Raw genomic sequence first — 16470 nt, 5'->3', positions numbered from 1 at the left:
ATCGTAAGTATGGTATAATTAAAATTTATTTAAAAAGTCTGTGTCATTATTTAAATTAAAGGACTTTTATTCTGGGGGTTTGTTTTCATACAATGTGCCTATGGGGTTAGTAATGGGGGCATCTTATTGATGCCTCTCCATTACTAAAATCTGGGCTTGACATCACCTGACAATACAAAGGTGACATCAAGTCCACAAATATGAACCTCACTTGCCACCGCTACATGGCAAGTGAGAAGAGCAAGGCTAAGTGCCAGAATTGGCGCATCTTAAAGATGCGCCTATTCTGGGGCGGCTGAGAGCTGATATTATTAGCCTAGGCAGGGGCCATGGATAATACTGCCTCCCCCAGGCTAAAAACATCAGCCAGAAGCTATCTGCATAGCCTTTGCTGGTTATTAATTATCGCGGGACCCTACGTCATTTTTTTAGTGTCCTCAATTTCAATAGCCAGTAAAGGCTAAGTATACAGTTGTGAGCGGATATTAATAGCCTGGAAAGCTCCATGGGTATTACCCCCTTTCCCAGGCTATAAACATCGCCCCCGAGCCGTCAGCTTTCCCTCTGCTGGTTAAGAAAATTATGCGGGAGCCCATGCCATTTTTTTCAGAAAAATCTTTTACTAATTAAACACATTTACAGTAACCTGCACACATACTGCACTAATTGTATTTGTCACTGACATCTAAATATCTAACTATTCTATTTACTGTTTGAATAAGGTCCTGGGAAAGAGAGGAAGAGGGGAAAAAAGAGGGAGAGCGCAATCTAAGCATAGTAGATGAGTCAATTCAGCTTGGTGAGAAAAATACAACCTCAAACTTGCTCACCTTGTGTGGTTGTGCAAAGAGGCACAACACTGGGAAAAGTTTGCAAACAAGGGTGATCCTTCCACCGGTATGCTGCCCGCCTGTAATAGCATGGAGATAATTTTCCTCTCCCAGAAAGAACTTTTCCTCCACGTGATATTGCGAATAAAGAAGTTTCAGGGCGCTTCCTTCAGAAGATCCTTCACCTAATTTGGAGCAAGAAGGTTATATAGCCAAATAACTAAGTATCTCTGATGTTAAATGACAATAAAAATATTAAAACATTTTTTGTTATAAAAAAAACAATGCGTTTCGGCCATGTAGGCCATCATCAGGTGTATTTACTGTATGTAATCCATCTCTTCTATCCTGTCGGATCCTGCAGTGATTTTACAATACAGGGCAGGTGAATTGCCGGCTTTTCTTCTATGTAATACTAGTATATAAGTATATATACACACATATATATGTGTGTATCACTGACCTCTATATAGCTATTCTGTTCTAACGTGTCAGTGTGATTTTACTGTACGTGTCAGATTAATTGCCGGCTTTTCAAAGGATCTAGGTATGGTTCTACAGGAAGTAGTTTTTTTTTCTCTGGGGCACTCAACTTTATTAGCGCGTACACAAAATATACAAGTTAGCCCCAAAAACGCATAAAAAGAAAGCACCAAAACATGCGTTTTTTCTGCAGCTTCTTTCCTGCCAAGAAATCAGGTTTTGTTGCAGAAAAAAAAGCAGAAAAAAAAGCAGAAAAAAAGCCCAGTGTGAACATATCCTAAAGATTTTGTGATTAACTCGTGTTTTTGAACACACTGCTATTATTTTGAACACTACTGTAGATGTCAGATCTTCCCCCTGTATAAAGAATATTGTGAGATTTGCAACCCGTAAATCTATCACTTCACATCGAAACATCACCTGCGACCAGTGATGTAAAGAATCAGGAAGCAGTCTTTTTTTTTTTTTAGAAAACTTTTATTAAGAACATTGAAACATCTCAACCGTTGGTGTGAAAAACATTCAGGAAGATTTTGCTATAAACTCAGATTTAGATCGGTGGAGGCGATTCCATCCTTGCAAAATAAACCTCAAGGATATAAGTGAAAGTCAACATTTGGCGATATGGGCACCTTCGAGTGCATTTTTTTTTTTTTTTTTAAATCTAAATGCATTATTGGATATATATATAAAAGTTTGTGATTGGATTTCATTAAAAATTCTGCAGTTTAGCTTCTTTGATTCTGTCTATTGCTGGCTACAGAATGAGTTAACTGAGAGTCAGTCAGTGAGATTGAAACTTATGTTCCTTCCTCTGATCTTCTCTCAGCTGTTTAGAAGAGCTGGGAGGAAGGAAGATAAGTTACAAACTTTCACATCAGAACCAGCTCTCTGACAGATCCTCAGTTCACAGTTTCTGCAGTCAGCAATAGTTGGTATATTTGTAATGAAACCTAATAAATATATCCATGTACTTTTGACTAAAAATGTAAGTAAAAAAGCTATGACCAATTTTGAGCGCCGTTTCACAGGTTAGATGCGGAGATAATCTAATAAGAAGTTTGGTAACTTAGTAAAACACATTTTATTATTTATTCTACACTGTTCCTGGGCCTGTATTCTTTATAATTCTGCAGGTTACTTGTAACTGTGCACATACATATAGTCAGACGCCATCAGCGGAGCTGTGCTCTTACAGGACAAGGCCACGCTTCCTATAATCTTACTGTACAGACTCCAGTGATACTTCCTAGAACGAAAGCTACCAAAATAAAATTACGTGTAAACATTGAACCAGTAGGGAATGGTGGGAGATTTCAGCACTGAAGGCAGCAGAATAGTGAGTGCAGCTCTGGAGTATAATATACTGTAGGATGTAACTCCGGATCAGTAATGTAATGTATGTACACAGTGACTGCACCAGCAGAATAGTGAGTGCAGATCTGGAGTATAATACAGGATGTGACTCAGGATCAGTACAGGATCAGTAATGTAATGTATGTACACAGTGACTGCACCAGCAGAATAGTGAGAGCAGCTGAGTATAATACAGGATGTAACTCAGGATCAGTACAGGGTCAGTAATGTAATGTATGTACACAGTGACTGCACCAGCAGAATAGTGAGTGCAGCTGAGTATAATACAGGATGTAACTCAGGATCAGTACAGGGTCAGTAATGTAATGTACACAGTGACTGCATCAGCAGAATAGTGAGTGCAGCTCTGTAGTATAATACAGGATGTAACTCAGGATCAGTACAGGATCAGTAATGTATGTACACAGTGACTGCACCAGCAGAATAGTGAGCGCAGCTGAGTATAATACAGGATGTAACTCAGGATCAGTACAGGGTCAGTAATGTAATGTATGTACACAGTGACTGCACCAGCAGAATAGTGAGTGCAGCTCTGGAGTATAATAGAGGATGTAACTCAGGATCAGTAATGTATGTACACACACAGTGACTGCACCAGCAGAATAGTGAGTGCAGCTCTGGAATATAATACAGGATGTAACTCAGGATCAGTAATGTAATGTATGTACACAGTGACTGCACCAGCAGAATAGTGAGTGCTGCTCTGGGGTATAATACAGGAGGTAACTCAGGATCAGTAATGTAATGTATGTACACAGTGACTGCACCAGCAGACTAGTGAGTGCAGCTCTGGAGTATAATACAGGATGTAACTCAGGATCAGTAATGTATGTACACAGTGACTGCACCAGCAGAATAGTGAGTGCAGCTCTGGAGTATAATACAGGATGTAACTCAGGATCAGTAATGTAATGTATGTACACAGTGACTGTACCTGCAGAATAGCGAGTGTAGCTCTGGGGTATAATACAGGATGTAACTCAGGATCAGTAATGTAATGTATGTACACAGTGACTGTACCTGCAGAATAGCGAGTGTAGCTCTGGGGTATAATACAGGATGTAACTCAGGATCAGTAATGTAATGTATGTGCACAGTGACTGCACCTGCAGAATAGTGAGTGCAGCTCTGGAGTATAATACAGGATGTAACTCAGGATCAGTAATGTAATGTATGTGCACAGTGACTGCACCAGCAGAATAGTGAGTGCAGCTCTGGAGTATAATACAGGATGTAACTCAGGATCAGTAATGTATGTACACAGTGACTGCACCTGCAGAATAGTGAGTGCAGCTCTGGAGTATAATACAGGATGTAACTCAGGATCAGTAATGTAATGTATGTACACTGTGACAGCACCAGCAGAATAGTGAGTGCAGCTCTGGAGTATAATACAGGATGTAACGCAGGATCAGTAATGTATGTACACTGTGACAGCACCAGCAGAATAGTGAGTGCAGCTCTGGAGTATAATACAGGATGTATCTCAGGATCAGTAATGTAATGTATGTACACAGTGACTGCACCAGCAGCTCTGAAGTTTAATACAGGAGGTAACTCAGAATAAGTAACACAACATTACTTGTCATTATTTACAAAGCTAGTTAAAAGTATGTTTACAGAAACACAGCACCACACCTGTGTACAGGTTCTGTCTGGTACTGCATCATGACTCCATTGCAGTGAATGTGGCACGGCAGCCATGTCACACAAACCAGTAAACAATCATGACGCAGTTTTTCTAATCCTGAACGACCACTTTTAGGATCAGATGATTATGATTGAGAGCTTTTTTTTTTTTTACATTGTTTCACATGCTACACAATGGCAGTGATGTACTATAGAAACAATGACCTCATTTCCCCCCAACTCCAGAAAGCATAGGATATGTACGGTGGTGTGTGATGTTCTGCCTAGACATCCCAATGTAACACTGTAATACCGGCCCTGAGGGTCTCGGTCCACACACATGGGGGCAGAGCCATGTATCCTCTACCCCAGCGGTTTAGCAGTGAAGACGCAGCACCACTTTCTGGCTTTGCGCTGGAGATTTGACCACATCAGTGTTCATTCTGTTAGCAAACACACAAAATACTTTATATTCAAAGGAGCAGAGTCCTGGGATGTGGGAGGTTTGCACAAGGGACGTTGACCAGTAGTGACACTACTCCTCATTGAAGACCCCCCCAACCAATGCAGCTGTGCAAGGAAAGCACCGCAATCCTCCACCACCAATCTGTAGAATACTGAACACTTATTTGGCAACATGAAAGCTTATGACGGACAACTCCACCTAAAAAGTGAAAGAAAAGTTTTTCACAACATTATAAAAATCCCGTGGATTTCAGTGATCCGCCACAAAAACATTGGCACCATTTTGACGAAATAGGTTTGTTTGGGCCTCTCAGCCCCTCGAGAAGTCAGTTCATTTTAGGTGGAATGCCACCTTAAGAGAGCAGCGTGAACATGTCTCTCATATACCCAAGAACATACAGTTAGAGGGGTAGTTAATGCCTGTCGCTTCCGCATTGGGAGGTAAGAACCATGCTGACTTCCCGTCTGTCCACAGCGTGATGTATCATGTATCAGTCCTACTGGTTATAATGGTCACATGAGCGAGATCTTGAACGTGGCTGAAAAAAGCCATGAGTAACTAAAAGATACTGGATAATCAGCGCAAAACAACTGCTCAAACCAAGCACAGGAGACTCTGTGCACCCTTGGTGTGGCCAAACCGTTCAGCGCACCTTTCCACCTATTGCTGCCCCTCTATTAGTTGATTGACAGCTCTGGTTCTTACAACAGTTGTCATTCATCTGTCGAGAGGAGGGCCGGATATAGATGGGAAACAAGTCGGAGGGAAGGTGTGATGAATGGATATGGTGGTTTGGCTGCAACATTGGGGCACAGGTGCCTGGTTTGAACAGTCATTTGAACGCCCTTTAAAGTGGAGCTTTAGCAAGACCTATAGAGAGGTAACGTAATCAGGAATAACAGGAGCCAGTTATTTGACCGAACAAGTCCTCTAGCAGCTTGTAAGGGTCCGAGTGTCTCACGGCAGCACACTGGGAATGTACAATGAGCGCCGTGAAAACCAACTAGATATGTGGTGGTTCAGGATTTGAGAAACATGTCCCACCCACTCCCCCCCATAAATAGTGACTGCTATTGTATTCACATGATAAGCTGCAATACCAACACAGCCCTTGGATAAAAGTGGCGCTGTCTATGGGGAAATTGTTTTTTTTCCTGTTTTCTAATCGGACAATACCTGCATTTTTTTTTTTTACCTATTACTATGCATGGACTGTACATTTCATGAGAACCATGGTCCAGGAATCTGAGGGTCCATAATGGGTCTTCCAGACAGAATTTGGTCAGAAGTGTTTGGCTGCGACAAATCTTGGTAAAGTAGCAGCAAGGACTACAGTGCTGGGATTATGGGCCGAATCGCAAAAATGTGTTATACCAATGACCATTAAGTTTTCACATTTTTTTTTTTTTTTTTTTTGCAAAACCAGCACTGGTTGGTCTGTGGCAGCACGATGTGAAGGTACAAATGGCGGAAAGGGGGTTGTCCTCTACTTTAAGTGAGCCACGGGTGATAGGAACCCATACTACAAGTCATTTCCCAAAGTGCCGCCGCTCCTCCGCTGGCCTCAATATCCGGCAGGGTCTGACACCTGGCACTGCAAGCTTCACATTTTGCCAGAACAGGAAGAGAGGTTTCATCCTGTTTGGACTAAATGTGAACACTGCAGCTGATCACTGACTAGCGGCAGCAGTCGCGTGATGCCAACAGACTTCCCAGGAACACAACATTGAGGAGCAGCACCAGTCTAGGAGAGAAGTATAGGATTTTCTTTTTAATATACATTTTCATACCACTCTGGGCCCAGTTTACCTTTCAAATTAGGGGACAACCCCTTTATAGATGTGTATTAAAGGGGCTTTACTTTAATCAACACAGGATAGATGATACATGCGTCCTTGATTCACTCTCTGTAGGTCTGGTTCTTGGGGTACGTTCCCACGATCAGGGTTTGTCAGGTTTTCAAGCGGCTGAATTTCCGCATGAATCCTACACCTCAGCTCACTTGTGTTTTTGCCTTTTCTTGGTACGTTAGATTAGATGTGCAAAGGTATAGATAGATATCCATGAGAGATCAATCAGTGCCTTGTGTGTAATAAATATAAAAAAGTAAAAAGGGGGAAAAACCGCTAAAGCAGACAACTACGGGCTGATATTATCAAGCAGGGAAGGTCCATGGTTATTAGGCCCTTCCCAGCCTAAAAATACAAAACCGCAGCCATCCCACAAGTGGTGCATCACATGAAATGCGCCAATTACTTCAGATCTGCATGGGATTTTTTTTCCATAAATTGGTGAATGAGGCATAGTGTGGGGGGGGAGTCTTTTTTCAAATAAAGTCTTTTTTGGTGTGAGTTTTTATTACCAGGTTAGTAATTTGGGTGTCTGATAACCATCAACCCCAAGCCCCATTATTCAGATTGCTAGTGCACCGGGGCAAATCGCCAGAATTAGCACATCTCATGTAATACACCACTTATAGGGTGGCTGCGGGCTGGTATTTTTATGCTGGGAAGGACCCAAAAAACAGGGACCTTCCCAGCCTGACAATACAAGACAACAGCTCTCTGCTTTACTTTAGCTGGTTATCAAAAAACAGGGGGGACCCTCATGTTTTTTTTAAATCAATTATTAAGTTAAAACAGGCTAAAAACACCTGCGTAAATGCACTTACAACGCATGTGCTTTTTTTAAAAAAAAATCTGCGGATTTTCTGTATCTATTACAAGTTTATGGTGAAATTCCACACCAAAGACTAGAGAAATTAACATGCAGGGGCTTGGAAACCCGCACTGCACATGATTTTACGTAGTGTAAAAAGCACGGTGGCCTTTGGATTCCTATTAATCCCATCCACTGTGCTGAACTGTATAACACAGCGAAATACACTGCTTCCTGAATAATAGTATGATTAAAGGCACGTAACCCTGTATGTCAGATGAGGATAGCCATGCATTGTCGATTATGCTAAAACCTCTTTAAAAAAAAATAAATAAAAAAGGTGTATGAGATTATAAATAAAGTTTTTACCTTTGTGCCTCTTTTGTCTATGGGCCGTGTGAGAAATTGCAACTTTGCCCTATTGAAATTAATAGAGCTGAGCTTCAATATCAGCCCCGGATTACGGTCAGGAGCGCGGCTTACAGTAACCATTATATCTAATCTCATAAATCCCTTTTTAACACATCCATATACATATATCCCTGATGAAACATACATATAATAAAATAATTCGTAAAAATAATAATAAAAAAAAAAAATGGTCACTAGGGAGCGTAAAATTAAATAAAAATCCCAAACTATCCCTTTATACATAAGGCCGGTTATACCGGATTTTCCATTTTCGCGACCGAACTCTGAAAAAGAAATACATGATCATGAGAAACAAGGAGGAGGTGACGTAGAGAACCACGCATAGGCTCATGTCTATGTTGGAGAAGCCAAGACCCAGGAAGGTGACAGTCTTGGTGCCCTCCCGATGCTCCAAGCTATTCCCATTTTCTATGGGTTTTGGTACTAATTTGTTTATGAAGTCTGGTCTAACTATCGGCAAATTGTGGGGTTTCTTCTGTCTGGAGTCAGAGCCTCCTCCAGGATCCTTCGTGTGATGGTTGTCGTTCTTCTCCTCCTCCACTTCGTGTCGGTCGCTGTCAGGATCGGAGTATTTTAAGGAGATCTGGTTGGCGCCATAGTGTCCCTTGAGGAAGGCGAGAATTTCTTTTTCATTCCAATTGTGTAGCCCATTTATTTCCTCATGACAGGAAGGGCACAGATCCGGCGTTGGCCACTCTACCTTGGGGCTTTTGGGATCCTCGCTTGGAGCACCTATATAAGGAATGATACAAGAGAGCCAAAAAAAGGTACCGTTAAATCCTTCAGATACTGCACCCAGACCACTTGTATCCATCAGGCAAATATCTAGGGTTAAAGGGGTTGATCAACAAGAGATTACTTCCATGACAGCACCACCACAGGAGAAATGCAGCACTGCGCACTTTTGGTCCTCCACAGCCAGACCTCGTTCTGTGTGAGCACCATCGCTGCTCCCTGACAGCCATTGCAGCCATGGATGATAAGATATTGGCCACCCACATCAGACTGTCTAGAAAGGTCACAGACCCGTAATAAGAGCAGAAAAGAATTATCTATCACTCTGGCCAAAAATATCTTCATTTGATTCTGGAGAATGGTTGGAGATGCCCCAAGAAAATGACACTTTTTGAAGTAGTTTATTCTGGCATGTGGACAGTAGGGGGAGCTCTAAAGGAACAAGTGCGCATATAAGAGCGAGACTATGATGACGCAGAGTGCGTGTCTACTTGTACCGCTATAATCCAGCCGCCGCTGCCGGCCTCCACTCACCTGCCAACCTCTTATTAACCACATTGTGTTTCCTCCATAGCCAGAGCACAGCTTCATCCACCGTCTTCACACTGTCCACCGACTCCTTGGCCATGGCTTCAAAGTGTTGGGCGCATTCCCGGCATCCGAAAAAATCCCGGATGTATTGTCTCATGGTTTTCAGTACCGCCTGAGCGTCTCCTTCGAACTCTGTGGAGAAATTGAAATGAGTGTAAAAGACTGCCATAATAGTCCCAAACCGGGCACAAAATGGAGCGTTACTTGGATGCAGAGATTTAAAGGATATGTTCATAATTAAATGTTTGAACTTTGCAAAAAAAAAAAAGCCTGCGACTGTTTTGCGGCTGCATCTCTTATGCAGGCCAAGGGGTCTCCATGGTTACAGACTACAGATCCGGTAGTCGTGTTACATTTTCATCTGCTCCCTGCAAACCTACAGAGTAGGAGGCAGATGAAAGAGTGACCAAAGAAAGCAGGATATGGTAAATATGGTCCCCTCAACCCCATCCTGGTATGCATGGCCCTCTCATCCCTATCCTGGTAGGAATAGTCCCCCTCATCCTTATCCTGGCAGGAATAATCGCCCTCATCCCTATCCTAGTATGCAGGGCTCCTTCCTTAATCTGGTATAATTGGCCTCCATCCCGGTCCTGGTATGCATGGCCCCCATACCGGTCCTGGTATGATTGACACCATCCTTATCCTGGTATGATTAGCCCCATTCCGGGCCTGGTATGCATGGCCCCATCCTTATCCTGGTATGATTGGCCCCATCCTTTTCCCGGTATGATTGGCCCCACCCCCATCCTGGTATGCATGGTCCCATCAGAACAGATTAACAAAACAAACAAAACCATTACACTTACCTTCCTCAGATCCCTCGCAGGGTCGTGCTCAATTGCCAGCAACTGCTTAATGCTTGTAAGTAGCGCAAGGCAGGGACGTCATGAGCTGCTCACAAGCAGAACACAGCTGCCAAAATACTCAGTGCTCTGCAAGCAGGGACTGTGTGCATGGAGAGCAATGAGTATTCATTGCTCTTCAGTAGCGTGCAGTGTCAGCCACTGGCTTCCTGCTGCTGCTGGCAGTCACGTGTGCCGCTACTTAAGAAATGAATATTCTGAATATTCATTTCTCTTAAGTATTGGCACACGTGCCCATCAGCAGTAGGAAGCTGGTGGCTGACACTGCGCGCTACTGAAGAGCAATGAATACTCACTGCTGTCTGAGATGAACAGTCCCTTTGAGTATTCCGGCAGCTGTGCTCTGCTTGTGAGCAGCGCATGAACATCCCTGCCATGCCAGGACACTGCGAGGGAGCAGAGGAAGGTAAGTGTAATGTTTTTTTTTTTTTCAATCTTTTCTGATGCAGCCAATCATACCAGAATAAGGATGGAACCAATTATACCAGGAACAGGATGGGGCCAATCATACCAGGATGACAAAAAGAAATAGGCGTGGAATGCAGTGAATATTCATTTCTCTTTAGCAGTGGGCACAGGAGTTAGCCAGAGCCGCCGGCTCCTGCATTTGTGACCCGCTGCTCCGCTGATGCCGCTCCCCCACCTGCCTACCACAGCCAGAGACGGTAAATCCAGACTATAAGACACACCCTCCATTTTCCTCCACATTTTGGGAGGAAAAAAGTGCGTCTTATAGTCCGAAAAATACGGTAATTTCTGATCTTTGCATGCAGTATTCCCGCTCAAGGAAGAAAGAATCCAGCACATTCCCATAGGAAGAAAAACACACTGCGCACGTGCCGACTCTCTTCTGTAAAGCAAGACTCTGCGCGAGTGGAGAATTCACTTCTGTCCCTGGCGGGTGACGGTCTCACTGTAGATTCTGGGTCATGGGAGAAGGAACAAGTACAATGTGAAAACAAAAAAAATCAATTCTATGCCCACATCCAGGATGGTCCAGTATTGCCCAGCAGGCACTTTGGCCCCAAAGCAAAAAATTTGTAAAGTTACTTTTCATTTATTGTAGATGGAAACTGCATCTTTTGTTAATGCCTATGTTAAAGCAACTGGGCTATATCATTGAGAGGCAAAGCAAAGTGGAAAAACATCCGACAGCACCACGGCCAGCGCTGGCACATGCAGTGGGCAGCTTGTCTTGCACCTAATGGCTTGGCACAGTGCCACTGCCCACTTTACTTGGATCAATATTTAACACTGCTCCAGCAGTAATGTTTTGCTGAGTCTTGTCTTAGGAACTGATGAGGGAAAGTGGATCCGGATAGAGAGGATCAGGACTCGAGAGCGGAGGTGTGCGTTTCAGCACAGACAAAATAGCTTTGATGGTAGCGATAGGTAGACAGCCAGCTGGAGGCATTAAAGAACAAGAACGCACCATACTAGCTTCTGACAGACATTGGCTAGGATTAGAAAAACAGCGCCACACATGACAACAGGTTGTTCCTGGTATTGCAATTTAAAGTTCCCTTCACTTTAAATTGTCTGTGTCTTGTCTTTTATCTCTTCATGCCCGATGTGGAAATGAAAGAAGATAAATAACCCTTGCAATAGAGTCAAGCTGCAATACCAAACACAACCAGTGGACAGAGGTGGCACTGCTTCTGGAAGAAAGCAGCTGTTTTTTTGTTTTTTTTTAACTAAATCTAGCAAATTTATTTTTGGGAAAGTTGGGTGATAAGAAATATGGCATCTGGGTATGTAATTAGCAGATATGCTATTCAGATCCAAAGTGACAACTCCAGCATATGCTTTCCCAGAAACAGGCTTGTTAAGAAGCTGAATAAAGTTGCACAAAGGTCCATATAGATCCTGGCATTTCACCAGAGCATATATTTCTATATTATTTAATAAGAGCCCCCAGCGACGACCCCCACTCCATCATGTCACACATAAATAAGACTTCGGCTCACGAGATTACAGCGGATTAGATGCCAGTATTAAAAAATGCTGAAAAACAGTTTTTAGAAGCAAAATTAATATCACCTAAAATCACTCAAAATACAGACGCTCAATCTCTGGAGTAGGACAGTCTACGTGGAAAAATAATAAAAAAAGATTGCCGCAATATTACAAAAAAAAAACAAAAAAAAAAAAAACGTAGGTGGAAATGAGCAGTAGGCCGGGGTCACACTTGCGAGAAACTCACACGAGTCTCGCGTCTCAATACCCGGCACTGCCGCCGACACTCGGGACCGGAGCGATCAGCTGCATAGAACTACATGCAGCCGCACACTCCGGTCCCGAGTGTCGGCGGCAGTGCCAGGTATTGAGACGCGAGACTCGTGCGAGTTTCTCGCAAGTGAGACCCCGGCCTTACAAAGGTTTCCAAACTCATTAAGGGCAAGTCAGCCGAACCCACCAAGGGGACGTCACGTTAATCTTCTGCAAATACTGGAGTGCTTGTAGTAAAAATGAGCATTGCCCCCTCCCATTCAGTAGACTGAGTGAAAAATGCTGCCAAAATGCCGGAAGAAATAACATGCTACAGATGTGAAACAGATTCAAAACTGCAAGGAAAAAATAAGCAACATGTGCACAAGATCTCAGAAATCTCATTCACTTTGCTGGTACAGTAAAAATGTTGCTTTTTTCACAACAAGAAATGCAATGTCTGAACATACCCCAAGTTGTGTGCCCCCTAGTGACATACTGTACTGTGACTAGAGGGGCACACAACTAACCCTGATAGCAGGGACCGTCAGGTGTCTGGGGGGTCTTAGATTCTTCCCAACATATGATGTCGGGATAAAGACAGATTTGCATTTCAGTACTCCTGATGCTTTTCTCAGGGAAGACGAGCGGCTTTCAGCAGCTTACTTTTCTCTCCCCATTGAAAACATGTAAGCTCAGCTAAATGAACCATGCATGTGGGGGGGAACCGAGAATGGCAGGTTATAAACTGCTACATACTGTAATTCCCAGGAACCTAGTGCAATTTCCACAGCAACCAGTGTTGCAGAGCAGGTCCGAGAATAGTTGCTATGGACATCCATAAAATGGCGAATCCATTTGGTTGCCATGAGAATTTGCGCTTTTCCTTTTCCATATTGAAAAATGAAGTTGTCTACAGCAACCGATCTGACAAAAGCTCTAGTTTTCCCTTGGGGCCTGTTGTAATTAAGCTATGCAAAGTGATTGGCTGCTATGGATAAAGAAGCCATTTTTGATCATGGATACGTGACTATGCGGCAGCCGTACATGGATACAACCGTGCATAAAGCGGTGCTATTCCTATAGATGGATCGATATGGGATTACCATTAATGCTATTGTCTAGTACATTGGTTTAATCTCCTTGATGGCGGCAGACATATCCCGAGCTTTCTATGAGGAAGCCTGTCTTTGTGACCCAAAGTCACCAATCACAGCGCAGCTTTCATAACACCAGAGCTGTTTAAACAATGAAAGCCGTGGTTTGATTGGTTGCTATGGGCAACAAGGACAAATTTGTTTTAGATAGTTTGGATAAATGGGGCCCATTTTATCTGGTTTCAGGGTGTTAAATGACACATTGTAGGCCTCAATACTACTCCTGCTACCAGCCAGGTCAGCCATTGTCTGAGGGCTAAGGAATTAAGAGCCAAAATGGCTCATTTTGTTGTTTTTTTCTTGGCTAAGTCCCCGTCCGGATCTTGTGCTGACATCTGCCACGTATCATCGTGTAATCCTCCTTTCCTCCTTCCTCACAAACTACCGCATTTCTGCTTTACCCTAATCTCTAAAGTGGACAATAGCCATTAAACCCGTACCTGGTGGCGGGGGGGATTACAGGCTTTTTACTCGATGGGATTTAAAGCAAGATCTAAGGAGAGGGGGGAAATAAAAAACCTTCCCAAGACATAATCCACGGACTAGAAGTGACCCAATTCTTTTATTGGAAGGAAGGAGCGCCCGGCAGATTTTCGGCTGTGCTGGGAAGGGGCCAACGACAGGCGCGGGACCATTTACAGGACGGCGCCGAGATTCGGGCCTCAGCCGCCAATGGCAGCGCTTGGCTTACAAGAAAAGACTTAACCATTTCCAGGCTTGTTACCAGGCAATAAAACCAAACTATCAGATATAAGACAAGCGAGGACTCGACAGACGCCAGATTAATACGAGACCACTGCAATCCCTTTATGGGGGTTCCTACAATTGCAGATAAGCCTGGATGTCCAAGGCAAATTTTCTGCTTAATATTTTTGGGGAAAAGATAGAAAATAACCCTTGTGAAGGCTGCAGAGAAGCCGTAAGAGTGGTCACCCAGCTTTATTAGTGTGTGCTGATGTCATCAAGCTATAGTCCTTATGCCCCCGAAGACCTCTGAAGACGTCATCATGACCTCCCCATATAGGGACGACATAGGGGGATTTACCTAAAGAAGTTGTTTAGGATTAGGTAAAAAAGGGCTGCATCCACCCAGAGACAGCGCCACTATTGTCCATGGGCCATGTAAGGTAGTGCAGCTCATTAGTAGACAATTATATGGCATTAAGGGGTTATTTCCGTAGAAGTTCTTGCATAGCTGTAGGACAGGTGATAAATTGCTTTTGGGTGAGGGTCCACCCGCTGGCCCCATCTGATAGATGCAGAGAATGCAAGTGCACACGTCCGCTCCATTCATTTTCTATTGAGTACAGCAGTTGGCTTTTTCTGGCAGTCCCATGGTCAAAGAATGGAGCAGAGGTGCACATGTCCAGGTACATTCAGGTAGGGCTCTGCAAAGCCTTGTATTTCAGGACCAGTGTGGCTCCCAGCAATCGGACCCTCCACCGAACAAGTTATAACCTATCCTGTAGACCCCTGGGTGCATCATGGGGCCTTGTACATGTCAGAAATGTCCAGGATGCCATCAGCAGGAGTGAAGATTGCCCTGGTCCGGCATCCAGACTGGTCCTTCATAACAGCTGGACCAGGGCCGTCTTCACTCCTGCAGCATCGCCTTCTGGGTGCCTTTCGCACTTACTAGGCCCCATAACATTACTTACTCCTTTATATAATATTAGTCTTATGATAATGCAGCTTTTGTCAATGCCAGATTTTGGGAATTTTCATATGATTGGTATGCCGGACTATTGGATTACCTTTTTTTTTTTCTTTTAATACAAATGTAACGTATTCATTATAATAGGGGGTGAATGCAGAAACATAAATGCCATCTTCATGTTTGACGGATGACGGATTTCACAGGCCCCTGGCGGCTCCCATTCTGATGGTGCTCTCCTGACCCTTTCCTACAACAGCCAATATCAATTCAATTATCGACATTCTATTTTTTTTAGAGGTCGCACCTTTAAGGGCGTCCCCATAATTCAAGGAGCCGGCGTGCTGTCGATATGAATGCCTTGGCCTGTTGCTCCTAATGGCTTTCTGGGTAATCAATGAATGACAGTATTTCTAAAAATCAAATGCGGAGGGAGAGCGGCTGGCGCTCACTGACAAGGGCCATATATTAGCGGTGGGATTGGCCCCAGTGCTGGTGATTCACAACACCTCCGGGCTGTAGGCTAAACTGGTGACCGACAGCTGTATCTCACAAGGAAGGTTATAAGGGCTCCGCCGCCTTTTACCTGCAGTATTAGGGCGAGGGCACACACTTCCCACATACACACACACACATACATAATCTCCCAATATGTTGCTGTTGATGAACTAAACCTCCCAGCACAACCTGCAACCAAATAACAAAAAGGCTTTTCATCTTACCAGTGTTTGCCAGGGCATCGGGTTGTACCGCTGCCTGTACTGTGAGACTGTGAAACAGCTTCCAGAGGGAGCAGGGGTACCCCCTCAGCTGTGCCCGGCTTCCCTGGCAGCCCACCCACTCCACGCGGCTGGTGAGGTAGATTCCAGAGATCTAGGGAACAATGACATTACACATAAGATGGCGGAGACAAGCTTGTGTTAGGGTGTGTGCACACGCTGCAGATTTTTCCGCGCAGATTTAGCTAAATCCACAGGTCAAATGACCCGCGTTTTACCTGCGGATTTAGTGTGGATTAGCCTGCGGTTTTCCCATGTGTTTTGACAACTGGTCATGCAGCAGGTGGCAAACCGCTGCGGATTCCGCACAAAGAATTGACATGCTGCGGATTTAAAACCGCAGCTAATCCGTGCAGAAAAATCTGCAGCATGTGTACTGCGTTTTTCAATTTCCATTGACTATAAAGGTACTGTACATTGCAGCAGAAACTGCTGCGGATCCGCAGCAGAATCTGCAACGTGTGCACACACCCTTGTAACCTCTTCTAGATGCTGACAGGTGCAGGGACATTTCTTTAAAGGGGTCGTGCACTGGCCCTCAGTTCTGCCTAGTCTGACACTCGATGGGACAGTAGCTGTGCAAAGATCTGAGAATGGGCAGGTGA

The 16470-nt window shown here is 44.0% G+C and overlaps 1 protein-coding gene across 3 annotated transcripts in view; it reads right to left on the bottom strand.

Annotated features, from left to right (window-relative positions):
- Window positions 1–1768: 1768 nt before the first annotated feature.
- QSOX2 (quiescin sulfhydryl oxidase 2) overlaps window positions 1769–16470 on the bottom strand; it is a 48427-nt gene continuing 33725 nt past the window's right edge. For all 3 annotated transcript variants that reach the window (XM_073541045.1, XM_073541047.1, XM_073541046.1), the window contains exons 10-12: window positions 15809–15959; window positions 9145–9333; window positions 1769–8607 (exon numbers count right to left, since the gene is read on the bottom strand). In XM_073541045.1, coding sequence (XP_073397146.1) covers window positions 8090–8607; window positions 9145–9333; window positions 15809–15959 — 858 coding nt within the window. In that variant the 3' untranslated portion in view covers window positions 1769–8089. The remainder of the gene's footprint in view (window positions 8608–9144; window positions 9334–15808; window positions 15960–16470) is intronic.

The sequence above is a fragment of the Dendrobates tinctorius genome, unplaced genomic scaffold (genome assembly GCF_039654945.1).
Source record: "Dendrobates tinctorius isolate UK_male_01 unplaced genomic scaffold, ASM3965494v1 ptg000120l, whole genome shotgun sequence".
In the NCBI taxonomy this organism is placed as follows: domain Eukaryota; kingdom Metazoa; phylum Chordata; class Amphibia; order Anura; family Dendrobatidae; genus Dendrobates; species Dendrobates tinctorius.
This window is presented reverse-complemented; position numbering and strand designations above follow the sequence as displayed.